This window comes from Varanus komodoensis, unplaced genomic scaffold (assembly GCF_004798865.1).
Source record: "Varanus komodoensis strain SLA01 unplaced genomic scaffold, ASM479886v1 scaffold39, whole genome shotgun sequence".
NCBI classification, from domain to species: Eukaryota; Metazoa; Chordata; class Lepidosauria; order Squamata; family Varanidae; genus Varanus; species Varanus komodoensis.
In genome coordinates, this window is record NW_025335922.1 from 6,718,940 (window position 1) to 6,746,139 (window position 27,200).

Genomic DNA, 27,200 nt, shown 5'->3' on the forward strand with positions numbered 1-27,200 from the left:
TGAAGATTTTAAGACACCAACCATATGGAAAAAATAAACTGCACTTAACAGCTGAAGATAGACATGTCATCCTAAGTTTGGTTATTCAATAAATAACTGACTCTGCGTTATATGTGCTTAGGATTTCAACCTGAGGCTGCAATGCTATGCAACTTATGCAGTAAAGGAAGCCCTACTAAACTCAATGGGACATACTTATCAGTAAACATTGAAGAGATACAATGACAGCTTTGAAATCTGCAAATGGATGTGGGAAAGATCCAAAGGAACAACACTGGCCTATTTACTGAGAGCAAGCGAAGATGCACTAAAGGTAGATTTAGATTAAACGCTTGGAGAAACAATAAGAATAATTCAACAATTAAAGCAGATGTCTAATAAAACTGGAGACCAAATGGCTTTCTATTAAGATTTTCCAGAAAGGATTGGACAAGCATTTATCAGGAATGTTTTGTCATAGAGAAACAAATATGGAAACCCAGTTGGGCTGAATGATTTAATGCAAAGCTACAGAACATGCTGGCCATCCAGGTATTCTTGGGAGTCCAATTCCCATCAGCCAGATGGACAATGGTCATGAATGTTGGGAGTTGCAATACAAAAACATCCAGAGCACCACAGGTTCCCTGACCCTGCCTTAAGGTAACAGACTGAACTACCACAAAGTACCTTTGACCCAGCCCCCAAATGTCATTGCACCTTAAGTCATCACAAGCTGAAAAACCAAAGGCAGTACTGAAATTGCAGCACATCAGTTTCCAACAGACTAGCAATAAGATCGCAGCATGGACATGATTAGGAAATCTCATTTTGTATCATGTTCTTCAAAATGTGTAGGGCTGAAGAACTTGGGAGAGCAAAAGCATCTTCCCTCAGTATTTTAAGGGCCATGATATAAACTGCTATCATGTTTTACTCCTAGCATTGCTTCTTCATTTTTAATAGTTGCTTAGCAGGCGGAAATTTAATCAGTTTCAACTAATTCACCAACTATGCCCTTACTGGAAAAAGGCATCTGAACACTGTAATGAATCTCCTAGTTAGCTTCTATTTAGACTACTCATCTTCAAGTCATGTTTCAGGAGCCACAGCCTGATCCAACAGTTGTACTACAACCATTCCGAAGTAACATGATTGAAACATTAAGAAATGGAATCCATATGTGTGTTTGGGCTAAGAGTGGCTTCTGGGTTTGAAAGGGTTGAGAACAAATGTTATCTAGACTGCTGTCATGGTGCACATCAAACTGTCCTTGGAGACTATTCAAAAACTACAACTAATCCAAAAGACAGCTGTCTGATTAATACCTAGCATTACAAGGAGTATATAATACCTGTTTTGTATGAGGCCCACTGCTGCTTATTTGTTTCCAGATTGTTTAAAGTGCTGATTGCACTAATTTCTTTACAGTGCTAAAAAGGAAAAATAATGCATTCTTACGCTAAATTAAGTTTACAATATGTCATAATTTCATACTAGAGAAAAGACTAAACTAGAAGTAGACTGAATGTGTTCATCCATATCTACCTGCCCATTCACTGCGGTTTTCATCTGAAGCCCTCCTGTGTTCCTCCTGCTAACAAAGTGAGGGGGAGTTTGCAAAGAGGAGGGGCTTCTCCTGCATAGCACCCCAATTTTGAAATTCAATACCGCTTGAGGTCTGGTTGACACCAACTCTTTGGCTTTTAAGTGCCATCTAAAGATGTATCAATTTAGCAGTCATTTTAATATGTGAATTTTAGGTATTAATAATGTTATTTTTTATGCTGCTACCAGTTGGACATGCTTTTAAAGGAGGGATATTTATTCTTAATTTTAATGGCTTATGCTTTATTCTTGGGTCTGTGTGTGTGTGTGTGTGTAATTTAGTATTCATGAATTCTATACTTTTCCTATTTTGGTTTTTTATTATGTTTACAGATATTATTGTTGTTATTATTGGTCTTTATAGTGAATGTTATATTGTGCTTGTATTGTTTTATGTTGTTGGAATTTAACATTTTGTATGCCATCCAGAGAGCCTATGACTCGTGGAGTGGCATATAAATTGAATGAATGAAGGAATGGAACAGTTCTAGAACATTCGTTCATATTATAGTAAAATGACATGTTATTGTGAAATCTATTATTCCAAGCATTAAAAATATACAAAAATTGTCAATAAAATTATACACACGTTGAATCTCACTCCTTGAATAGTGCTTACTTTTAAAGCCCTTTACTATTTTAATCCCTGAATGCCTGAGGCAATGCACCCTTTCATTGTGTTCCTTCCATGATTTTACCTTCTGGAAATCATAACATATTGGGCTGGAATAGTAGCTAGTAGCCACCATCTATGGCTTTTCAGATTAAATGGCATTACTGTTGACATATAAAGCCCTGCACATTTTAGGACAAGATTGACTGAGAATTCACCTCTTCCTATATAGACTCTTAACACTGTTCAGTCTTCAGTGATTACCTTGCTCTCTCTGACGCATGCTTCAGAGTCCCATGTGACAGGGACAGGGCAAATGACTTCCCTTCTGCCACAGAGGTACCAGGCACTTACTAAAAATTTACGTTTTCCCCCTGCTTTTTCCAATCATTCAGATCTCCATGCTATGCATGTTTAGACAAAAAAAAAAAAAAAAAAAAAAAAAGGGGGGGGGGGGAGACGGTATACAACTTGGCGCATGCTCTATCCTGTATGACTGATGGTTGTATGCTGTAGGATTTATTTCTGTTTAAAAGTGTATAGGACTGCGCCCCAACTGATCTAAAATGCGGTTGTATTTTTAATCATAAATTATTTTGCAATATACTGTGAACCATTTTTGGATATTTATAAGCAGATTAAAATAATTAACCCAACATAATGAACACTCAATAAATAATAAAAACACAGGAGACACCCCCATCCTGCTCCAAGCCCGCTTACATAGAAACATCGAAACAGAGCGAGTCAAAAGGGACTTCGCCGGTCATCCAGTCTGACCCCCGCTCCGGCCAGCTCCGCTCATGACATGCCTACCATGTGCATATGCAGCCTATCCTAAAACACCCTCATCATTCCCCTTCTTCACCCCAGCCTCTATTCTACCTCTACTAGTCGCCCCACTCCCAAAGAGGCTCCGCCGTCGCCACGCAAACCTCGCCACAGTCGAAGAAACGGACCAGAGCACATCCGAGAAGCAACGACGACCAGTTGCTAAGCGACAGCCAGCGCACCGCCTCCCCAGCCGTTCGCGGTGGTTTAATTTTAAAATTTTCTGGATCAGCCAATCGGAAAGTTGTCTGCTCCGTGACCCGGAAGTGACTTTCTGGGAGAGCTAGAGTGGCAGCGGCAGCTACCCGGAAGTGTTGACTCCTGACAAATTCTTCGCGGGAGCTTACCGGACGGATCTGTGAGGTGCGAGAATTTGGTCTTGAAGTATAGAGCGTAACTTTTGTTTAGTATGTGGGGCGGCTGTGCCGAAGAGGAGAGAAAGAGGGGGTTGACGTTCTAACAGTCGTTTTTCCTGAGGTGGTGCAGACATTGTGTGGGGCGACTGTATCATTCAGTGCCGCCCTGTCTGCGAGGAAGATGCCTGCCCAGGAAAGACGGCTGCCCCTCGCCCGTTTTGCTGCACCGCGGCCGTTGGATGAGAGCTGTGCGGGGCCGTTCAGTTGTCGGCTGCCCCCGTTCTCCCGCTCTCTCACTCTTTCTCTCTCTCAGAGAGCAGTCCCTTGGCGTGCTGGTGCGCCAGATTTACAGAGAAGTAGAGTCTCTACCGCCACCCTACCCGCGCTATTCCGAGTGTTAATCTGCCTTAAAGTACACTCACTAAAATGAACGACACTCAAATTAGATAGTACCCAGTGATTTCGTGTTGTGGCAGAACTCCCTCCGAGGCCGTGTCTCCTTTCTCCCTTCAGGTCCTCTACTTTTTCAAGTAACAACAACGTATTGCATTTGGCGAGGGCGGACAAGGAATGAATCACTTGGGTACTGTCTATGCTGTTATTTTTTTATCCGGGTTTGAGGAGACTTGGAGTTGTAGCAGACCAGGAAAGGAGAGTGACGTAAAAAGGTAGAAGCAGAATCTCCAGGACCGTGCCTGTTCCATTAAATATGATTCCCTCCCCGCCCTCCTTACGTACACATCCATCTTTCCCCATATACTCACTGCAAACACAGGGTTTACACTGTGGTATAGACGACGATTTTTATATGCTTACACAGAAAGGAAAACCCTTACTATTCGGCAGGGTAGACCAGGGAATGCTGGAAATTGTAAGATTTTGCATAGGATCATGCCCTTAAAGTGTTTTGTAGGCAATAAAATATTTACAAGGCTGAAGAGCTTATTAGTTGCCATCCCACTGGTGAGCACTGGTGTAGTGGTTGAGTTCATAAGCTGCTGAAACTTCAGTCCATGCATTGTATTCTCTGACTGAAATATTGCACGTTGTCATATAAAGGAATTGGACATAATACTATTAAGTCTAGAGGCCAAATTTGCAGAATAATCATTTATTACTTTTGAGCTCTGGGGAAGAGAGTGGATTAACTTCCTCAATTGGGATGTCAAGAGGTGTTGTATACAGGACCAATTCAAATGTGCAGGAAGTGAACATAATGGCTAAATACTGTGTGTGATTGGGCTGTAAAGCAAAGGAAATGTATGCATGCATGCAAGTTTATGTGTGAATCTGGTTCCACCATTAATATACTTTTCAAATCTAGCATTAGCTGAGGATAGCGCTTTTTCCTTTTAACGTAGGAAAGCACTGACTTTTTTTAATCCTCTACCAACAGCCTGAAGTAGCACAATTCATTCTACCATCTATTGGTTATACCACCTCACTTTTCTGTATGATGCCCAGGCCCAAGTTTCAATGCAGTGCAAATATTTATGCTAGAATAATAGCCTTAAAGTAACATTGTTAAAGCTGTGATTTCTCCAAAGAAAGTCTTACTGAACTCGGTGAAACTTACCTTCCTGTACATACATTTACATTTTAGAACCTTGTCTCACTGTGGAACTAACTTGTGCTAACTTGAATTCTTCTGTTGAAGATGAAGCAAGAAGGTTCCCGAAGTGCAACCTATACTGTCGAATGTGAGGATTATGTGCATGTGGTGGAATTCAACCCATTTGAGAGTGGGACAGCAGAATCTCTCATTGCATATGGCGGCAATAATTATGTAGTTGTTGGCACCTGCAGGTTCCAGGTCTGTATGGTTCATCATGCCAAAGATTATTAAAAAGGCAAAGTATGTTGAAGGCCATGTTGGCTTATGCTTTTCTGAAGCTGAAATTGTGAGCTTAGATGTTCAGATGCATAAAAATACATTTTATATATAGCTACTCAGAATGATTAGAATGTATGGTTATATATATAATCTATATACAATCTCTGTGCTCAAATATATTCAAGGTGACATGCTACATTTAAAATCTGTAGTTCAAATACCCTAATGATTAAGAAGTATAGATTATGTACTGAAATTTATTCTTGATTAACAATGATTTTTCAGGAGAGAGTCCTGTGAAAAACTCACTGAACTGCCAGATTTTCTGATCTGCTTTCCTTCACATTTTGATTCCTATACTGATAGGATTCCACCAATCCTGATATGAGCATAGTTTGGACTGATGATAGGTTAAAAATGAGAGGAAGCTTGGAAAAACCCAGCCTGGCCTCCATAAGATTCTTCACATAGATTCATTATACAAAGAGGCTTTGCTATAGCTATATTCTAAATAAATCAACCAAGAAATAAGTCCTTTAGAGTTTAGAGTTTCTTCCTGGTAAATATGCATAGGACACCACCCTTAATACCCTGAAGAGTTAATATAGAAACATGACTTTGTGAAGGAGGGAGGAGGCACAAAGAATCAACAGCACTATGTAGCACAACTCCAAAAGAATTAGTCAAGGACCATCTTATTTATAAGTTTTACAAAATATTACAGAGAGGAAACATGTTTTATTACTACTTTGCTTATCAAAACATTACATATTTCTGTAGGAGGAGGATGCAGAAGTGGAAGGTATACAGTATAAAACACTAAGGATGTTTCATCATGGGATTAGAGTTGATGCCATTGTATGGAGTCCAGAGACCAGACTTGATAATTTACCTCCCCAGATACGGTAATTTTACTTGTAAGATTGGGTCATTTTTATTATGTTGATCTAAAAAGCAAAGTTAAAGGGTGTTGTGCCATCATATGTATGTCTACTCAAAAGTAAATCCTACTATGTTAAAAGGCTCTTACTCCCAGGTAAATGTATGTAAGATTTGGAGCCTGAAAAACCTCTTCCTGTGAAAAGTCTGTAAATGGATGTTTGTGATGAGGGAGCCTTTGTAAGCTTAAAATGAAATGAGGTACTTTATATAAGTACCTTTTGCTTGCTTATTTGTTTCAATTCTGTGGTCAGAATAGTGAAATGTGGAGAGCAATGGGATGAAATAATGGTTCTGTGTTATCCAAGCATTGAAATTGCTTTTGTGGAACAGTGCCACATCATAATTTGCTAAGTCTAAAAAAGTCATCCAGAAAAGTAGCAGCAGCAACCTACTTTTAGCAGCAAGGCAATCAATTTGGAAAGAGAAGGAATTTGCCAAAGTACCTTTTGTTTTATTTTAATAAGCTGTCTAATTCATCTCAGACTATAAATTTCTGCCAGACCAGAGAGACAGAAACAATTCTTTCCTCTGTGCTATGCTGTGCTTTTGGACAACACAGAAATGTAAGGTCACATCTGCTGTATGAATGGCACTCCTATAGTGATCTGAAGCAGAGAAGACCTGCTCATATGTTTGGCATGACACTGTATTATGCTGCTGAGTCTAAGAATGCTGGTCAGCAGGGGTGATTGTGTTTCCCTTCCTACCTCCTAAGGTGTTGTACCAGTTTTTGTGTTCTCAGTATATCAAGCTAAAGCTGAGTCAGCTAGGAGAACTTCAGTAAGCAAATATGTTGGACAATCATTTTTGTGTTATGTAATTTAGATTGTAAGCCTGCAGGCAGGAGCTTTTCTGGCCTTGTTTTTATTACATGTAAGTAACTATTGATGCCTTTTTAGTTGAAGACCAAGTATTATAGTATTATTTTCTTCAAATGAGAAGTTCCTGCCTGGCTTTGATTTAATGCATCCATTCAGAGAGATTTTTTTTAATTTTTATTCCATAATAAGTAACATGAATATACTTTGAGAAAGAAATACATCTTCAGCAATACATATTTGTATTTCAAAAGTATGAGATTAGTAAATCTGTTTTATATATTTTTTCTGATTACTGTAGGTTTTGTACTGCGGCTGCTGACAGGAAGTTAAGATTATTCACATCAGATCTACAAGAAAAGGATGAATATAAAGTGAGAAAAAAAACCCAAATTAGTATAATATAAATGTATCCTACTATTTTGTATATTCACCAGGGCTACAATCTGGATATAAGTATCATGGAACTCAATGAAATTTCTTTCTGAGTAAACACATATTTGATTGTGCTGTTAACTTGCTTTTTAAGTGATGGTATTGTTAGGATGGTATTTTTAAGGAGATGTGTATGCTTTGTAAACATTTAAAACATTTGGGTGAATACTTTTACATCAAATGAGTGCTCTTGCAAAGTGAAGCCATTTTATACTAAATCTAAGCAGAATGTTGAAAAGTACAGATTTCATTTTCAATTAAATAGGAACTGTTGTATCTAAAATAGATGCAAATATGAACATTGAAATAGAATCACATTTTATGTCTCATTGAAGTCGGGATAGGCAAAAAGCAGATCTAGAAGTACTATCTAGATTACCTGAAGTATATCTGCAAAGGTTTCTGATTTTGAGTTGTTTGACTATAGCAGCAACAAAATGTCACACACGCGAACACTCCCAAGTACATTGCTGTAATGAAGAAAGGTTAGAATAAGCTAAAGTATATTTTTGTGTGAACGCTAGCTTGAGGAAGCTGGATCATATGCTTTTAGATAATAACAATGTATTCTTTTGAGAGGGTATTGTACCAGATGGCATTAAATTTTCAGGTATTGATCCCGATTTGAAAAATTATATTTGGATGCAAATTTCCCTAATAAGTTATTTCCTTATCTTCAACTTGTTGTTAGTCGCGATGTCGTGTCCGACGCATCGCGACCCCATGGGCAACATTCCTCCAGGCCCTCCTGTCCTCCACCATCTTCCAGAGTCCATCCAAGCTCACACCAACTGCTTCAGTGACTCCATCTAGCCACCTCATCCTCTGCCATCCCCTTCTTCTTTTGCCATCTATTGTTCCCAGCATTAGACTCTTCTCCAGGGAGTCCTTCCTTCTCATTAGGTGGCCAAAGTATTTGAGTTTCATCTTCAGTATCTGGCCTTCTAAAGAGCGTCAGGGTTGATCTCCTCTAGGACTGACTGGTTTGATCACGTTGTGGTCCAAGGGACTCGCAGGGGTCTCCTCCAGCACCACAATTCAAAGGCCTCAATCCTTTTGCGCTCAGTCTTACTTATGGTCCAGCTTTCATGGCCATACATTGCAACTGGGAAAACCATAGTCTTGACTATACGCACTTTTGTCGGCAGGGTGATGTCTCTGATTTTTAGTATGCTGTCTAGCTTTGCCATAGCTTTCCTCCCCAGGAGCAAGCATCTTTTAATTTCTTGGCTGCACTCCCCGTCTGTGGTGATCTTGGAGCCCAGGAAAATAAAATCTGTCACTACCTCCATTTCTTCCCCATCTATTTGCCAGGAAGTGAGAGGACTGGATGCCATTATCTTAGTTTTCTTAATGTTGAGTTTCAAACCAACTTTTGCGCTCTCCTCCTTCACCCGCATCAAGAGGCTCTTTAGTTCCTCTTCACTTTCTGCCATGAGAGTGGTATCATCTGCATATCTGAGGTTGTTGATATTTCTCCCAGCAATCTTAATTCCAACTGGTGATTCATCTAGCCCTGCCTTTCTCATGATGTGCTCTGCATATAAGTTAAATAGGCAGGGCGACAGTATACAGCCTTGCCGAACTCCTTTCTCAATTTTGAACCAATCAGTGGTTCAGTGTCCAGTTCTCACTGTTGCTTCTTGACCCGCATATAGGTTTCTCAAGAGACAAATAAGATGGTCTGGTACTCCCATCTCTTCAAGAACTTGCCACAATTTGTTGTGATCCACACAGTCAAAGGCTTTAGCATAGTCAATGAAGCAGAAGTAAATCTTCAACTTACTCTTCCTAAAAACACCAGAATTGTGTTAATTTTGCTGATTTCACTCAGACAATACAGAGATACTACCTCTTCTCTAAATTTTGTAATTTAATTTATCCCCTTTCTCTCAACAGGTCTTAGAAGGTCATTCAGATTACATTAATGATTTGGTATTTTCACCTAGAGATGGTCAAGAAATTGCAAGTGTGGTCGTCACTCACACTTGCAGGTATGTATTCTGTTAACCAAATGTGAATTTAACTTTGTATGCCTATAAATATTAAAAGGGGAATTGAAACAGTTCCCAAAACATGGCCTATACAATTGTATTTGTAGCACAGTACAATCTTTCATAGGATTGCTTACAGAGACTACGGCTAAATTCGCCTTGCTCTCTGTAAATTACTTTAAAAATACTGGCCATATATAACTTTGTGTGCATCACTTTAAAAGCCATTTGTTTTTATTTATTTAAAATACTTAAAGAAACTCTCCTAACTACTGTTTGCCTCTGCCAAAACCGGAAAGGAAAAACATGGAACTGTAGAATTTTAAGCATGTAAATTAAGGGGTTGACTCAATATTCTATAAATATACTATGTAGTATAAAGTTTTGCTGTGAGAAGGATTTGAAGCTTCTATAAGTTCACAGATCAAATAATTTATGGACACTATTTTAGGTGCCCCGACCTTTATGGACCCTTAGCACATTTGGGATTTTAAGAAACTACTATGAGCACCATCACAAAATAGCTCCCATGGAAGATTTGACTAGTCACATAATTGTTGCCATGGGGTTGAGGTGGCCAGTTAAAAGGAATGGAGGGGGAGAAATAGTGAGACTAGAGGCTGGGAGGAAGAAAGGGAAAAAAAGAGAAAGCAGTAGAAGGGAAAAAATGACTGAGGTTAGGAATGGGGAGGAACAGAGATAAAGATGTGCAGGTAAAAAAGCTAGGCTAGAGTAGAGAGAAACAGAAAGATAAAAGGGTGAGTGGAAGAACAAGCCTAGTGGCTGAGAAGGGGGAAGAAAAAAGAGGAATAAGGATGGGGAAGAGAGAAAGGGCAAGGCTAGAGGTTGGGAATGGAAAGACAGAAAGAGAATAAAAGGGAACAGCTTGAAGGGGGACAGAAGATTGAATGGGTCCAGGAACTAGTTATTTCCCTCTATTCCTGCCTGCTGATTTGCAGGTTCAGGAACAGGAAGGAGAACCAGGCTCCCTAAGATTTCACATTTTTATTAAAAATAATCCTTTGAAAGGGGCAGTGAGATGACAGTTCCCTGTGGATGTCATGTTGGAGACCCTTACACTAGTCCTTGTAGCCATCCTATATTTGATTTCTACACAGAAAAAAAGACTTTACCATCAAATCATGATGGATGATACTGCTAAGATTTATGTATAGCAGAAATAGTGAAACTCTTTTAGCCAAAGGGCTGGGTTCAGTTTTGGAGAAGGTCTTGAGGAGCACATTCTAATGGTATATGGGACTGAAGGCAGGAGTGGGGCTAAGATACAACCCTTCCTCCAAATATTTTAATTTAAAGGTCTTGTTACAAGTAACTCAGCCTTAGAACGTCCGTTCCGACTGGGGGAAAAGCTGCATAAAAATGAAGACCTGCCAAATGATAATTGGTTAGGGGGGAAAGGGTGGAGCCAGAGAAAGAGGACATGGCTGACTGAGGTGTCCCAGTGGGCTAGAGTTTACCCCCCTGCCTGAGGTTCTGTACTCCCAACATATAGTGAAGCCAGCATTCTGTTCCCACAGTGGCTAACCAGATTCCTATGGGAAATCCACAAGCAGTCCATGAATATAATAGCACTGATAGGCTGCAAATGTTTTCTTGAATATGAGTAAGTATATGCCATTTCAGTGCTTGGCTTGCAAGGGTAGAATTATCTTGGTTGATTAATATTGCTGCCTACAAGTTGCTTAGAATGAGCACATTTGTTTCACTGTTCATAGCATTTTTCGCCATGTCATAAGTTCCACATGTTAAGAAAACATTTTAGCACTTTGCAGAATGATTATTTCTTTTCTCTAGATGTTTTGCCACTCTCCATTTGTCTTTGCTCTATTTGTTCGTCACACAATTAGGATGGCTACATACTATAAGAAAGGAAAGCAGAGCAGTATTCCAGCCCTCTGTTCCCCTTTCTCTTCTCACTGCAGACTCTGCCAAGAGCTGTTGTTCTGGGACTGTTTGGCTGAGGTTTATTCAGTGGTTTATGTTTCTTATACTCAGCTTTCATCAGACTTTCACCTCTCCCTTGTCCTTCATTTACTATTATTTCAGAGATGGAACCAGGGAAAACTATGTTAAAAGTACTGTTTCAAAATAGTTCGAAAGTTTAAGAAAAATAACTTGGCTTATCCTAAGATTTGCTCAGGCTGTGTAAATGTGCAGACTGGAATGTGCCAGCTGCTGTGTAGTGCAAAGTTACAGGCCAAGGTATTGGGCTACTATTGCAGGAATATTAATTTCAGTAACAGAATATTTTAGTTACCTAAGAACATTTATGTTGTATGTTTTACTAGCAGAATCATATACCTCCTTCTATGTAGGACAATTGCCTACCATGTTTAGGATACATAAATGCCTTGTTTTTTAATGGTTATCTGTGCTGGTTTATTCTGAGTTCAGTTAGTCTTATTTCCAGGTAAATTAGTGTTGCATTTCAACCTTAATCTCTCCCCACTCCCCTCTCTTGAAAAACCTGAACTCATATGATACTCACCAATGTAGCTATTTTGTAGTGTAATACTTTACTACGGAGGATTTGGAGTAAGATTAAAGGCAACGACATAAGGAAAATATTGGCTGTTCCTTGGATACCATGTTCCTGCCCACTTGTTGTATGTCCTACAGATGTTATTTCTTTCTCTTTTTTAGCACTTAATCATTACAAAGAGCTGAACAATATGAAAGTTCATGTTTTGCTATAGTATCTACAGAATAGCTTTTGAAAACCTGATAATTTAGCATAATCAAGTAGGCATTCATTAAAATATCATGTAGTCAGTCTTCCACATTCACGGGGGTTAGGGGCTGCAGGACCCCCACGAAAGTGGAAAAACTGAATATCTCTAGCCACCCTCCAAAACCTTAACTCTTAATACTATCGACCATAAGTGTACTGGTAGCTGCATTACACTTACCTCTTTCACAATTTGAATAACCAACTGCTTGCTTATTTATTTATTTACATGTTGCTTAATGTTAAAACAAGACCCAATGAGTCGGGCGCAGCCTGCTCCAGGGCAGCTCATTCTCTGTTGCCACTCTTGTATGTGACCACACACTCGGTCCTCCGTGCAGTGCCCACCCTCACTGCGGGGCGGCACACCATTCCAGGTGTGCCATGGAAGCAGTCAGGAAAGGGAACATTCCCCTTGTGGCTGTCTGTAAAGTAGTAGGCAATTGGTTGCAAAACTAAAAAAAAAATCCCATTTACTCATTGATGGTAAACTCAAGAATAATCAAATCCACAAAAGTTAAACCTGCGAAGTTGGAGTTCAATTGTGTGTCCATTTTACACAATTGTACTTCTAAGAAACTGTTCTCAACACGTGCCGAGTAATTGCTGATTATCATTATTAATGTCTCTAAGAAATGCCTATCTTTGGCTTACAAATGCTTTAAAAATGAATTGTTTGGTTGGATTTTGATTTTAAAATGGGCCATAAAAAATTTTAGGGTCATTAGAATCAAGTTCATTTTGTTTAAAATTTAGCTTAGGATGAAGGGAATATTAAAGAACATGTATAGTATATATTAGCTTATTATGCATTTTGTCTGTATACAATGTCATTACCCAGATAATTACAAGTTGGTTCCTCTTCTTATGTTTAAAAGAAGCTTTCTGTATTTAATTAAAACAGTGTAGAAATCTTGCAAAGAAGTAAGCAAGTTACCAACCCATAGAAAGTTTTAATAGCCCAGCTACTCGCAAATAGCTATGCTGAAAGGGCAGTTGGCATGGTAAGGTCTCAGGACTGAGGAGAATCATTAACTGTCCAATGACAGCTTGTGGCAGATGGTGTAACATACAGTGGGCAACAAGTTGAGTATGCAGCTACCATGTACAGGTTGTTGTGTCACATGAACCCAGTGGGTTATGCAAGGGACAGCCTAAAGCCAAGTGAGTGTTGCATAATCACAATGGAGGCCACACATGCCCTGCATTGCTGCAGCCACCTGCAGTGGACTGTTGTATGATAGCCCCAATGTCATCCTTAATGACAGTTGCTACCTAGAACAGGTACAGCTGCCTCTGTGAGGAAAAGCCCTGCCTCCAGGAGGCTAAATGGCCTTGGTTTCTGCTGTGGATGCTTTAGTTCCTTTAAATAACAGCAAGTTGTATCATCTAAGGACAAAGAATAGGATATTTTAACACCATTTGTGCCCCTGCCTCCAAAGCAGTAAACGATGTATTTTACGCAGATGTATACTTCATGTGTATGGACTCTTTCTCAGCCTTACCTTGGGTGCTTATTGTCAGATAGAAAAGGTTAGTAAATAATTTAGTTGTTTTGTGGCCTGACAGATTAAAAAAAAAACCACACAGCAAATTCACCAAGTCTTTCCTGCTTGGTCATTGAGAAGCGAGTCCTTCTTGCCATAGATAACAGGGTGGGTTGTCAGTATACAAATCTGCGATAGAATGTCCAGAAAAATCTTTAGTATTTGCGTAATCAGTTAATTGTGTCTGCTTCTAAAACATTTCACTATTTTTACACTTTTTAACTTCCCATATTAACCTTCCCATAATGACCTCACAAGAATCAAACCATGATTTGTTGAAGTGTAGGTTCTTATATGCAAATCCAGTTAACAATAGCTGGTTAACCACAAACAACATGCAAAGAGAACCCCTGTATATGCAAAGAGGTACCACTGTATATTATATAAATATAATTAAATATAAATGATCAGTAATATTTTATCGTTTTGATAACCTACAGTGGTTTCCATCATATTCCATATACGGGTCTTTTTAGGCAGGGTTGTTTGGGTTTTGTTTTTGTAATGCTTCATTTGGAAGGAATTAAGCTCTCAGTTAAGATAGTGTATAATTCAGTCATCTTCTCTCTTTAATAGTACAAAGAACAGGTACAGTTCAAATAACTAGGGAAACAGGACTAATAATTTGTAAGCCACCTAGGAAGGCCTCAGCAATTACAGGAGCCTATAAATATATGTAAATAAATAATATGGTCAGTTCATGCTAGAAACAGATAGCAGATCCAACCAATTTAAATGTTGATCATTTGCTTTCTTTTATTTGTTTCCATCTGCAACTCAGTTGAAGTATAAACTTTTTGATGGGGTAAGAAAGACATTATCAGTAAGCGAAATCCTTAGAGGAAAGGGGAGAGGAGTCATTTTTTTAAGCAATAAAAACACATTGGGCAGAGATCTGTACCAAATGAAGAATAAAACTATGCTGACAGAATGCTCAAGTCCAGACAGTTAGTCAACATTTGCTCCCATCCAAGTTCAACTTGGGGAGAAATTTTATAAACTGGAAAATACTTCCCTATTATTGCTTAGCTTGGTCTTTTTGGCAAACGTAAATGATGACAGCAGTACTGCCTTCCTTTTTTCTTATTAAATCAAAAGAATTCATGTTATGTGGAGCATCCTTAGGATATATTTTGACTGAGTTTGGGAAATCCCTTGATGCAGAAGCATGAGCATCACATAGACCTGATTTGAATGTAACAACAACCTGTGGTGTGGATGGTTGAATTGTGGGATTTCAGTACTCTGGGTAAAGCAGCAACCAATTAAACCTTGAGTTTTTGCTATGTATGAATCAAGTCATAGTCTAAACTCTTAGTTTGCCCATAATACTATCTATAGTTTAGTTAAATAATTATTTGTTGCCTTACTCAGAGTTTGACTGACAGATGATCAAACAAATCATGGTTTCTTTTCTCATTCCCTGGGTTGTTTGCTATATCACATGTGGGTTACAGAAAGAAACAAATTAAGGAAAGCAAATGCTCATCAGCTTTCTTTTATAGTACCTCCTATTAGTTTGTTGGAGCAACTAATTGATTACATTCCTCTTTGCCTGCTTATGTGAACTTTGGCTGGTTTTTGTGTAATGAAAAGGGAGAATGTGATTGAATAGGTGATTTAATTATTAATATAGTTTATCTTATCCGAGAACTTAATTCCATGCAAAGGAAGCATTTTGGCCAGAAAATAACAAATTTCTGGCCAAAAAAAAATCCGTCTATATATGGAAGATGATGCTGACTAAATGTAAAAGATGACAGCAATACTGCCTTTGTTTTTTCTTATTAAATCAAAAGAATTCACAATTCATGTTATGTGGACCATCCTGCCTGCTGCTTCCATAGCCTGGCAAAACAATCCAAGATTCTGAATTTGCACATAAGAACAAACCATTTTGCAACCCAACAACAGATAACAGGTTCTCTTTATAGGTTGCCTATGGTTAATAGGTCATTGTTAACCCATAGTTCTAAATTCACATATAGCCACAACCCACATTTCAACAAACCATGGTTAACTATGGTTTTTACCACATGTGAATCAGGTTTATCTTATAATGTCTATAATTAGCTTGTCAGGGCGACCAGTGTTATTCCCCATATTGCAGAATGGAGAACAACTAAGGCAAAGAGACAGTGGCATACCGAAGGCCATCTATTAGTGCGCATGTGGGGACTGCACACACATCTAAAGGTTATGTGTTTCTCTTTCCATCTTTTCCTCCTGTAGAAATAATTTTTGTGCAATACATGTAACGTTTGAAGCAGCCCGGGCAGTACATTATGGGGAGGCAAGGGGCAGTAAACCATGTTGAACTATATTTTGCTCTCAGGTACTTTCTGTTACTGAGCACAGTCTTACTATTTCAACAAAACATAAAGTAGATATGGGCATTAGAAATCAAATAAGAGGAATAGATAAAAAGTTCTGTCACTGCCTGTGTCTCAGTTTCTTTGCCTTTGGGAAGGAGGCATGACTTCTTTGGCCAAAATGATTCACCATCTTGAATTGTACTATGTTCCTTTTCCCAACGTAGTAAACACACATGCAGGAAAAGTGTTGATTTAACTTGGAAAGATCTACAAGGCAAAATTTCTGGCAGCAGAAGAAACAATTTTGTCTGTAAATTACCTAATCAGATAGATATTCTTTGTTTTCACATAGCATGTAAGTTTTTAAATTAAGAATACTGATCTCTCCAAATTTGGAGTTCCTAGGAGCAGGAAAAATAAATACTTGCTCTGTGGAGGTTTGGCAGAAACAGAAAAAGGCAGAAAAAGTCTCATATATTAATAAGTTGTATTTATTTTCTTTCACCTCTATTTTGTCTAGACTTGTGATACCATTTATTCACAAGTGTTTTCTGAATTATATTACAAGCTTTCCCTATCCTGGTGAGAACTGAACTCAGTGCAACACTTACTGGTGTTCTGTTTGGTATTTATGAGCTAAAGATTAAATTGTATAGTCACCCTGCCCCCTATACATCAGTCAACCAAAATGCCACCAAATTTTAACAAAAACAGTTGGAATGCTCAAAGGCAGGAAAGGCATGTAATGCCCTTCCATCCTTTCCTTAAAGCCATCAACTTTATTAACCAAAGTATTCAGTGGATGATATTTATTTATTTATTTATTTAAAACTTTTATACTGTGTCCGCTACCAAGAATCTCAGGAGATGGTTGGTCTGTTTTCTGTTCTCAAATATTATCATATAGCATTTTTTCTCTCTTAGAATCACATCCTAGATCTTGGGCTACAGGAAAATATATGACTGAAGTATTTGTTGCATGTTGTTACTCTTTTTTGTAATTTATTGATAATGAATTCAGTATTGTTCAAAGAGCATCACCCAGTGTGTTTTTCCATAAACCCTTGAACTCAGAAGAGACACCCACTGGAAGGAGGGAGGAAAGTGATTGCAAGGCTGCCTCAGCATTCCTCCTGTCCTTGAAAATGCTTAAATGGACAGTCTTGGCAAAGCATATTGCTTCTGCCTGTGAGGAGGAGGGGCTGAGGTACCACTGGCTTGTTTTGTGTGCCAGCAGAACCTTGCATGTTCCCCCTGGAACCTTCCCCCGTGCCCACTTTGGTCACAGCCAGCATATAAGGGATTATGCCAGTTGAGAGGTGGAGGGGAGTAGTCACTGAAAATGCAGCCCCAGTTCTGATGTTGGAATGCTTCTTCAAGGTTGAATCTGGGGCTTCAGTTTTGCCTGTGGCTGCTCAGACAGCATCCAGCAGCGGTGGTGGTGTGCTCCAAATCCCTATGTTCCTGTATTGATCCTGTGCATAGATTTACTGTATCATTTTTATTTTTCATATTGGCATTAGTTTGATATTATTGTATTTGTTTTTATTTGAGGTAGGGTGACCTGCATTCCCACAAAGACATAAATCTGCATAAAATTGACAGCTAATTTGCATGTATAAATGCCCATTTAGAAGTGGTTGCTTAAATAGATGTAGAGATGTACAATACAGCTCTAATGGGGAGAGGGGCAGGCACTTTAACCTTCTGAGTTTGCTGCCCAGGTGCTAACCCAATGGGCAACTTCAAGTCTCCTGCTTGCCTTTCTGATGGTTCTGTATCTTGAAATTAAATATGGATATTCCTTGTTTTAGAATATGGGACTTGGAAGGGAATTTGAAAGCTTACTTTGTTCTGCGTTCTCCAGGAATGAGTGTTGGCTGGCATCCTGAAGATGCATTCAAGGTTAGTATCCTACAGGTAAACTCTTCCTTAGTCAAACCTGAAACTATCTGGTGGTACAGCAGTAGGGTACAGAATCTGAAGCCATTCTGAATTCCAAGAGTATTCTCAAGTAGACTGAAATAGCAAACTTATACCATTTTCCTATTCATTTTAGAACAGCAACCAGAGAGGCATAGCAGTTAATACAGTTAGACGTGGAGCAGAGAAAGCCATTTGCACATCCCACTTGGCAATTATGTTCTTTGAGTGACATGGAGCTCGAGTGACCTTAAGCCAGCCACTAGTTCCTAACCTAACAATACATCACAGGACTTTGGGGGAGATAAAATGGTTGGGAGAGAACCACATATGTTCCCTTGAGGTAGACCTGGGTAAAAAGAATGTGTTCAGAACGTAAATGACCTGATGATCAATAAAACTGATTATCTGGAGCAGGCTTTCCAGAGAAGAACCCCTGGCTCCATCTCTGCTATCATTTCAGTGCCGGGCCAAGACATTTCTTTTCGCCAGCTGTTTTAGCAGTTGATTTTAATGGTAATTTTGATTTTAACTTAACACTGGCTTCTGGTTTTCTTTTAGTTTACATTATTTTAAAATGGTTTACTTGAAATATTTATGTAATGATCTTAATTTGCTTGGTTATGGTTTGTATTCATATTTTGGGGTTGTTTTTAGCATTACTGATTGTACTTTTTTTAAATTGTTGTAAGCCTCTCAGGGAGTTCAGCTATGAGCTACAGTTGCAGCATACAAATGGAAATAATAAATGATTAAATAAAACAGCTGGGACCATCATTAGTAATGAAGAGCAGAGAAGCCCCTAAAGATGCCTCTCAGAGCTATCATTCTGCTCTGTAACCAGTTTGGGATAACTCATTTCTGAAAGACTTTTCTGCATCCTTTAAGAATCAGAGCAACCTTAGGCTTTCATCTTGACACAACAGAATGCCTTGATTTATCTTTGACAGCAAAGCTGATCCAAAATGTACAAGTACTTGGACAGAAATAAATGGAATATATATTTACACAGTTTTCTGTTTAGGCCAAAAATGGGGTCCACTAAACCTTGCTGTCTAGAAAACCAGGCAGTACTTGTAGGCATCACTGATCCTTTTCTGAGGCTGCTGGCATGCATAGTGGACACACGGGCAGGATCTCATCTCCAGCTTCCTGCCACACTTTGGAGGCAGCTGAAATATTTCTAAAGTGCATCACAAAATCACATATAAACTTACCACTCTCTCCAAGTTTCAAGCTAAGGGGAGGTAGAGTTTTGTCTCTGACTTTATCCTGCACTTCAGAGATACTCTGGATGCTTCCAAAGCCCAGCACAGAGAAAAGTTGTAGACATGACTGGCCTCACCTCTTGCCCATGTTCAGAGGAAATATGATCTTCCTCTTGCTCTTTGGAGGTTTATAGAAGAAAAATTCTATATACTTCAGCATTAATGTTGACAGGTGGAATTCAGGGTGAGCCATTGATTTTAAAGGCTATGCCCAGCTTACCTAGTTATCTTAAAGCATTATCTTGTCAGTTTGACCTCCAGTGACTGCAAGCCCATGAACTTGGACACTTTTGGTCATCCTGTACAAAGTGGGAGGCAGTCTTTACCTCCTCATCCACCCATGTTTCACTTTTTGCTATATCTGCATTTTTCCTGTCTAGCTGGCATGAAGCTTGAAATGCCTCAGAGTAGTTTGTGTACTGACTTCTCCAGACTCCTGTCATGCCTGCCCTCCAAAAAGCCCTCTTTTCCCTCTCTACAAGGTTGTTTCTCCAATGTCTGCAAGCAGCTCACAAGGTTCTTTCTACACCAGCAGGGAAGTTCTCTGATCTCCAGCTCCTTCCCCTGAGGTCAGAGTGCTGTCTCCAGCCTCAGAAGAGGAAAACTGAACTATTTTATTGACCCCTCAGATGATGTCTTGAGTCTATAGCATCAGAATATCAGTATTTGTGTTAACAGAAAACAATTTAAGTGTTTAGAACAGTAAATTTAACTAGTGTATGCCAAACTGGTAATTTTAAAGACAGGCTAGAAAAAAAATCTAATTTTATGAATGCTTCATCCCTTGATAAGATGCTGTATAGATGTATGTTTTATGACCTGCTGAATGAGATTGTGTGCTTCAGTTATTGGCTCTGCACATATTTCTAATTCTTCTTTTCTCTTTGTGGTACATTGTACTAATTTGAATTATTATGATGGCCTCATGTCATCTGTGATGCCCTGTCTTGTTTTTAATTAGAATTCCACACCTTTTAATATACACATGAAAATTGCCTATATATTAAAGGGTCTGGAGTACACGATGCATGAACAATTCTCAGTTTTACTCAGTGCTGTCAATACTAGGGTATCAGGTTTACTAGAAAGAAAAATAAAGATTTAGTATTTGCTATTTCCCAAGAGTTATTGTAATTCACTGTTATTTTTCTGTTCTAGTTGATGGTTGCAGAGAAGAATGGAACAATAAGATTCTATGATCTTGTAACCCATCAGGCAGTCTTGTCTCTTACAACGGATCAAACACCACTGATGTCAGCATGCTGGTGTTTAAAAAATACGTTTAAAGTTGGAGCAGTTTCAGGAAATGACTGGTTCATCTGGGACATTACTCGATCTAGGTATAGCTACTTACAAACGCCTTTGCTACTTACAAACACTACAGCACAATCATGTGCAAATTTAGACATAGCTTGCTGGATCATGCTAGAGGCTGTAGGCCTTCTTTCTGTAAACTTACATAAGATGGCACCTTTAAGGTGTTCTGTTTAATTACCTGTCATTAAAGTAGGATGTTTGAAGATTTTTTTAACACCACAAATTAATCTGTACAAAAGATTTAAATCATAATGCAAGCTATATGGTCAACAAATCAAATAAAAGAAAGGGTACAAATGCAAGGAAAATGAAAGGGGGGTTCAGCAATGTCTAGGAAATGGCATTTGTGGCCAGGTTCTCATTATCAGAGAAGGAAAAGTAGCCATGTTAGCTTCTTTTCCCTGTCCTACATGTGCTACTTCATTTCCATAATAACCTATGCCAGAAACAGGTTGACATGTTACCTACTGCTAGGCAGTGGGTGTGACTTTCAAACTATACCTTATTCTAGGGTTTCAGGGTGATTTGGAAGCTGCCATCACAGAGTTCAGACACACAGCAACCCATGCCTGTCATGGGTTGGGAGAAACCATCATGGCCTCTTTTCCTCCTGATCGAATGAATTTAATCTCCAGCTTCGTCTTCTCTCTATCAGATGCTGTTACAAACCAAACTGGCCAAGTTGACACTTCACACTAAGCCACCCATGAATACACCACTTGGCAGTTTTGCTTTTCATACATTGTTCTTCCCTCTTCTTCCTTCTCAGTCTTTCAGCTGGTGTTCCACTGTCCTTCCCAGCAGAGAACACATCTTGTCTTCCCTCCGCCCCCATTGCTCTCCCTTTTCTTTCACCAGCAGGGTGTTTGTTTATAGGAGCTTCAGAGAACTGCAACTGGAGTCAGAGCTTTGCTTTTTGCTTTGCTTCCCTTTGCTTTTTTCTCCCCCAGAAATTGTAGAGCACTGTAATTTTATTATTTATTTTGTTGCTCTTGTGTGGGTACAGAAGGATACACTTACCCAGTCTCTAATATGGTTAATCTTTCCTTGTCAATGGCTTTGCAAGTTTGAGCTGTGAAAGGGAGTAATGGAGTAGGTAGTGTACATGGAAGCTGACGAGGAGAAAGGGCATATAGGCTAATTTGTGCACAGTTGCATGTTGTTAATTACCTAGGTGTGAGTTGAAAAGTAAAGTAAGGAAAGCAGCAAAATTCGAAACACCAAAAGCAGTGGTGACAATATTACACCCTTAGCAATGTAATCGCCTGGCTTTTAAGTGTTGACCTGACAGCTTTCACTGTCCTCTAAAATTTCAACACTTCCCAGAGTTTCTGGCTATTAGAGAAAGGGAAGCTATTAACTCCTCCTTACTATGGGTCTCTTTCAGTTCTAAAAAATGAGCATTTCTTTGGACTGCAAAAATGAAATAAATCTCCTGGGTATCAACTGTAGAAACAGAGTATGTAAGGAAATGCATGCTCTGTTACTGCATTCCCCTCATATTAGCATAAGTTTCTCCTGTTTACTTCTCAACTACTAAGTTTTTATGTATTTCCTAATCCAAAACTGGAAATGTTTCCAGTAGTTTAAACAAAAACCCTTTGAGGTGGTAAAACAGGATGGAACATTGGTTGCAAGTGGTACTTACAGTACATTCCCGCAAATGGAACACCATTAAAAGGTCCCATTCAGCTGTAGAACCAATAGAAACTACAGCAATAAATGCTCTGAAAATCAGGGGAAATTAATATATCCCCTTTATGTAGTAGATAGAAACATGGGAAAGTGTTGAAATAGTGGAGGAAAGGGAGGAATTACAGCTAAACGCCAGAGGATTCTGTTGCTAAGGTGATTATATTCTCGCCATCCCCTTTTAGTGCACTTTTGCTGTCTTTTCCCCTTTTCATTCAGGCTTGTTTTCTAAATCTTGTACCTGCTCGACTTCCCTTTGAAAGCTGAACCTTACAGGGACATTAACAAAAACTATACATTTTGAACAGCTGTTAAGGGCATATTTGCAAAGAACCAGCAAAACATTTTTTAAGACATAGTTGTACAATTTTCAAACAAACAAAAAGGTGGCAAAGCAGAGGCATTTCAATGGTAGAGGGACCGTTACTGGCAACAGCTAGTTAAAAATATTAAAAAATCAGTCTGCAAGCACCTTGAAGAAAATGTAGTAATTAATAGAAGCCATCATGGATTTCTCAAGAATAATTCCTGTCAGACTAATCTAATCTCATTTTTGGATTGGGTAAACTCCCAAATGGATAGCAGAAACACTGTGGACATAATCTGGCTTGACTTCAGCAAAGCTTTTGACTTTGTACCCCACAACATCCTCATAAACACACTAACAAAAAGTTGGCAAGGTAGAACAACTATTAGGTGTAAATTGATGTCCTGCACCAGCAATGGACCCAATGGCCTTCTTGGCTCCTTCCAACTCTACTGTTCTGTGATTCTACAAGATAAGATCACAGAGCAGCAATGAGTTTTGCCATTCATGCCAACTGCCTCACCAGCCAATCAATGCAACCTACGATGGAATGAGAGCCCTGATTTAGAAAACACTGATAACCAATAATGGGTCAAGCAACAATCCATGGTCATTAAAAATGAAGTAATGCAGTGCAATTATTGTGAATTATTTCTCAGAAATTATTATTGTCTTATGAAGTGAACTGTGGATATCACTTAGAAACCATTATACTTTATTTTACAGTTACCCTTTGGATAAGAGACCTGTCCATGCAGATAGAGCCAGATTATTCAGGTATTCAGTGTGTATATCTGTTGCATGTGCATGCATGTGTGTGTGTCTGTAAGGTCTTGTCCTAAATTAATGTTGCATCTGATAAAGGGAACTCTATTCCATGAACCTGTGTTAGTATTTTAAAATGCTTCAAGACTCTTGGGTTGTTTGTTCAGAGTTGTTTTAATTCTAGTATTTCAAAACTAAGAAATCATATTAATATGTCTAGATTTAGTTTAAATTTCATTATAGAGAATTTTCTTTGAAGGTGTATCATTAATGAATTAATTGTTAATATTTTATGTTTGTCTCTTGAGAAAATATTCTGAAATGGCAAATAAAGGGGGCCCTATGATACAGCTTAGATTTATTTTTAACAAGAAAGGTGCATTTGCCTTTTCTGTGTCTGTGTATTGTCACAATTTATGACCCACTTTGAAGGACAGAAATGAATAAATAGTATTCATTGTCTGCATGAACAGTTCACTGATGCTAATTGTCATACTTATAAATTAAAGAAAAATAGTGTGTTGGGGTATACACTCTGAGAATGACCCAAATAAGCACACTTGAGTCCCAGTTATTTCAACAGGAGAGATTTAAGCATTTGTTTAACTCTCGCATTGAAATCAATGTGACTCTAAATTGCTTACCTTTGTCAGGATCATAACTTGTAAAGTCTATTTCAGTGTTTCTTTAAACATCTTTGTGGTTTGGACTTTTATGTGCTTAGGTGGTCCAGAGTCAATGAAAACTTGTTTGCTACTACTGGCTATCCAGGAAAAATGGCCAGCCAGCTTCTAGTTCATCATTTAGGACACCCTCAGGTAAAGTTTATGCAAATCTGAAATGTAAGGAACATTTCCTCCCCCCCCCAAATTATACACTGTTCTTTCTAAAAGTCTGACAGTTTAGCCATTTCCAGTGTGTTCTCAAAATGAGTGGACTTGATGTACTTTGAAACCATCTTATCAGAACATCTTGAGGAACACTCTCTGCAGTTACAGTGGCCAGAATAAAAGGGAATGAAAAGCACACAGGCTGGAATCCAGAGAGCTACTTAAGATGTGTTCTGCTGAAGGGCTTAGGCATACCCAGGGGGTTTTGGTTGTTACTTAGTTCTTTTAAACAAGAAGTCCCACGCCATATTGCAAACTCTTTTTGAAGTTGCCTCAGTTTCCAAAACAGTTTGCCAAATGGCATGGATACTTTCTGTTGCACTCATGAGATCTCATCTAAATTCTGGCATCTGTGGCTCACTGGACAACTTGAACTGCTCATGAAACTGAGGTTTGGAAAATACCTTGGAAATACCTTGGAAAATACCGTTAGTGTCCTTGAAAAGACCTTTGTGAGTAGTCTGAGTCAGTGCATCCAATCCCCCATAATTTCTCCCTCAAAAAGGAATGCAATGTAACTACCATACTTGTGTATACTTCAGATCACATTTATTGTATATGTTGCATCACGTGTGTGGGCTGCTTAAGTTCAGGTTATAATGTACTTAAGCAGTTACGATAGTGAGGGTGCAGGACTTCTAGCAAGCAATAGTGTGAGCCAGCTAATAGAATGAGTGAGCTGATACTTTAAAGGGCCAAAGAGTTACTAACTGGGTGGGGGGGTGGAGTACTGAACTTTTAATCCAGTAGAATGAATGTTCAAAGCATACAGTAGTGGTATAAGATTTTTATTTTATTATTTTTATTTATACCATGAGGTCCCCAGGGAGGTATATATCAAAATAAAACAGTAAAATTTGTTTAAAATTATAATGCATGTTTGATAATATCACACATTAAACAGATACTATAAGGCCACTAGATAAAAGGAGCAAGTTGCATATTAAATACTAAATGTTAAAGCCTGAAAGAATAAAAGTTCCACACTGAATAAAAGAAAAGCTGATGCTGGAAAAAGCCAGAACTGAACTAGGCTCTTCATGTGATTGCCAGCACCTACTGTGATTTAAATGAGCCATGGTGAGTTATAGTGTGTGCCAGCCACCATTGTGACATTGCAGCTACAGCAGATAGTTGCCTTGGCATATTGTGACATTTGAATAATGGACAGGGTTGCTCACTGCCATGGTTAACAAGTCCTTAGCCTGTGAGTTCTGGGTCACTTGTTACTCATGACAACAAGCCTCCCTGGTCTGAGTTCACACATAATGGTAAACAAGAGCTGGAATATTCACAGTAGCTCTAGCCTGCACAGTAACTTGCTGTAGCTTACATAAGCCCCAGTGGGTGCAAGCACTGCCTCAGTACTCCTGTGGGTAGGAGCCAAAATAGGTATTGTGCTTGCAGGAACTTGGGTTCCAAATTACATAGTACTAAGACTTTGAATTGCACTTAGGAATGGAGTGGCAATTGGTGTGGCTCCTACATATCTGTGTTGGTGATTTGTTTAAAAAAAATACTGCCATGACTGATTTTCTTCTTGGCCAGAGGTTAACAGAGACTTATTTTGTTGGGTCATACAAGTTCTAGCTCTGCTCATCCCAAGATGCCAGGGAAGTTCACAAGTAAGGTATGATGAAGAGAATCACCCCTTGCTTGTCCCTAGCATCGGACCATAAGCCTCTGAACATTAAGTAGAAGAGTCTTGGTAAAAACTCCCCTTTGCCCTTGAACTTACACAGTTAACATCACAGAAGTAGTAGACAAAATACCCAACTGAACATGAATTGGTTGTTTCAGATGGTGAGGTCTGATGTAGTGCCAGATCTTCAGCAATACATTTGGGAAGGAGGAGATGTTCCCCATTTACTCAGGATTTGGGTTGGATACATTCTGTTCTGGTTCTTATTGCAAGTTTACAGTGAAGCTCCCCTGATAATTATGAAATCAATTTGAAATTAAAATGCAGTACAAGAAGTTTTTGCTGGCTTATAGCAGATCAGCTGAAGTATTCCTTCAGTTTTTTTTAAATTGTTTTATGTTTGGTGTTTTGTTGTACCCTATTTATATAACAAGAATATTTAAACTCTGTCTTCACCCCACCCTCCTCTCTGTCCTCTCTCTGCAGCCCATCCTAATTGGTTCTGCATCTGTAGGATCTGGTTTAACCTGGCATAGAACACTTCCATTGTGCGTCGTGGGAGGAGATCATAAACTTTATTTCTGGGTGACAGAAATGTAAACGTGTATGCATGATGTTTAATAGTCTTCGTTATTGGGGTGGGGCATTCATTATTTTATATTAACATGTACTAGCCCATTAATAAAGTACCAAATGGCTACATTCAAGAAACATGGAATGTTTGATATTTTTATTATTATTCAAAATCACAAGTGCAACCAACTCCATCAAAGCTGACATTTTGAGCAGGGGGAGTTTGTAATAAAACATTACAGACTGTCTCTCCTGAGAAAAATTAACAGTTCCTTCAGCTTTCAGACAGACTAGCTAAAAATATAGAATTAGGTGGGATAAAGTATGTCCGGAACCTTTGTTCAAGTCATATTGAACTACATGGAAATTTTCCTGTACGACATTCATTCTTTCAGTAGTCTGTGCATAAGAATTAAACCAGCTAGATTTCACCTTGCGTCTGTATAAGAAGCTAGTAACTTAACATCTTCCTATCTAATACCATCACTGGCAAACCAGAGTAATGTAGTAGATAACATGTTAGATTTATACTGTCCTGTTTCTAGTTCCTACTCATTCCCACAGCCCTTGTGCATGTCACACTTGTTCTCTGACTTCCCTCATTAGCTTGGAGGTAGGAAAATGAGATAAACATCAAGTGTTTTGCCCTGAGGGTCTCATATAAATGTGATGAATAAATAAAGTGGTGACTATCCAAAAAACCTTCACTAACTTGTTGTGGTCATACATATTTCTCAATATGGATGTATAGGATTGTACTGCTATGAAAATTAATGCTAATTTGCTTCAAATAGCCTTAAGA

At 38.7% G+C, this 27,200-nt stretch overlaps 1 protein-coding gene across 5 annotated transcripts; it reads left to right on the forward strand.

Annotated features, from left to right (window-relative positions):
* Positions 1–3,333: 3,333 nt before the first annotated feature.
* NUP37 (nucleoporin 37) lies at positions 3,334–26,536 on the forward strand. 5 transcript variants are annotated; one of them, XM_044441288.1, is made up of 11 exons: positions 3,334–3,394; positions 3,901–4,055; positions 5,045–5,200; positions 6,002–6,126; positions 7,283–7,355; positions 9,316–9,410; positions 17,836–17,926; positions 20,371–20,552; positions 23,255–23,305; positions 24,018–24,111; positions 26,312–26,536. In XM_044441288.1, exons 3-11 carry the CDS (start codon positions 5,045–5,047, stop codon positions 26,423–26,425), a joined length of 981 nt encoding a protein of 326 aa, XP_044297223.1. In that variant the 5' UTR covers positions 3,334–3,394; positions 3,901–4,055; the 3' UTR covers positions 26,426–26,536. The 5 variants fall into 5 exon arrangements, with proteins under 5 accessions (XP_044297223.1, XP_044297224.1, XP_044297222.1 ...); XM_044441289.1 differs by having other exon boundaries at positions 3,901–3,970; XM_044441287.1 differs by lacking the exon at positions 3,901–4,055 and having other exon boundaries at positions 3,339–3,394; positions 4,991–5,200.
* Positions 26,537–27,200: the final 664 nt, after the last annotated feature.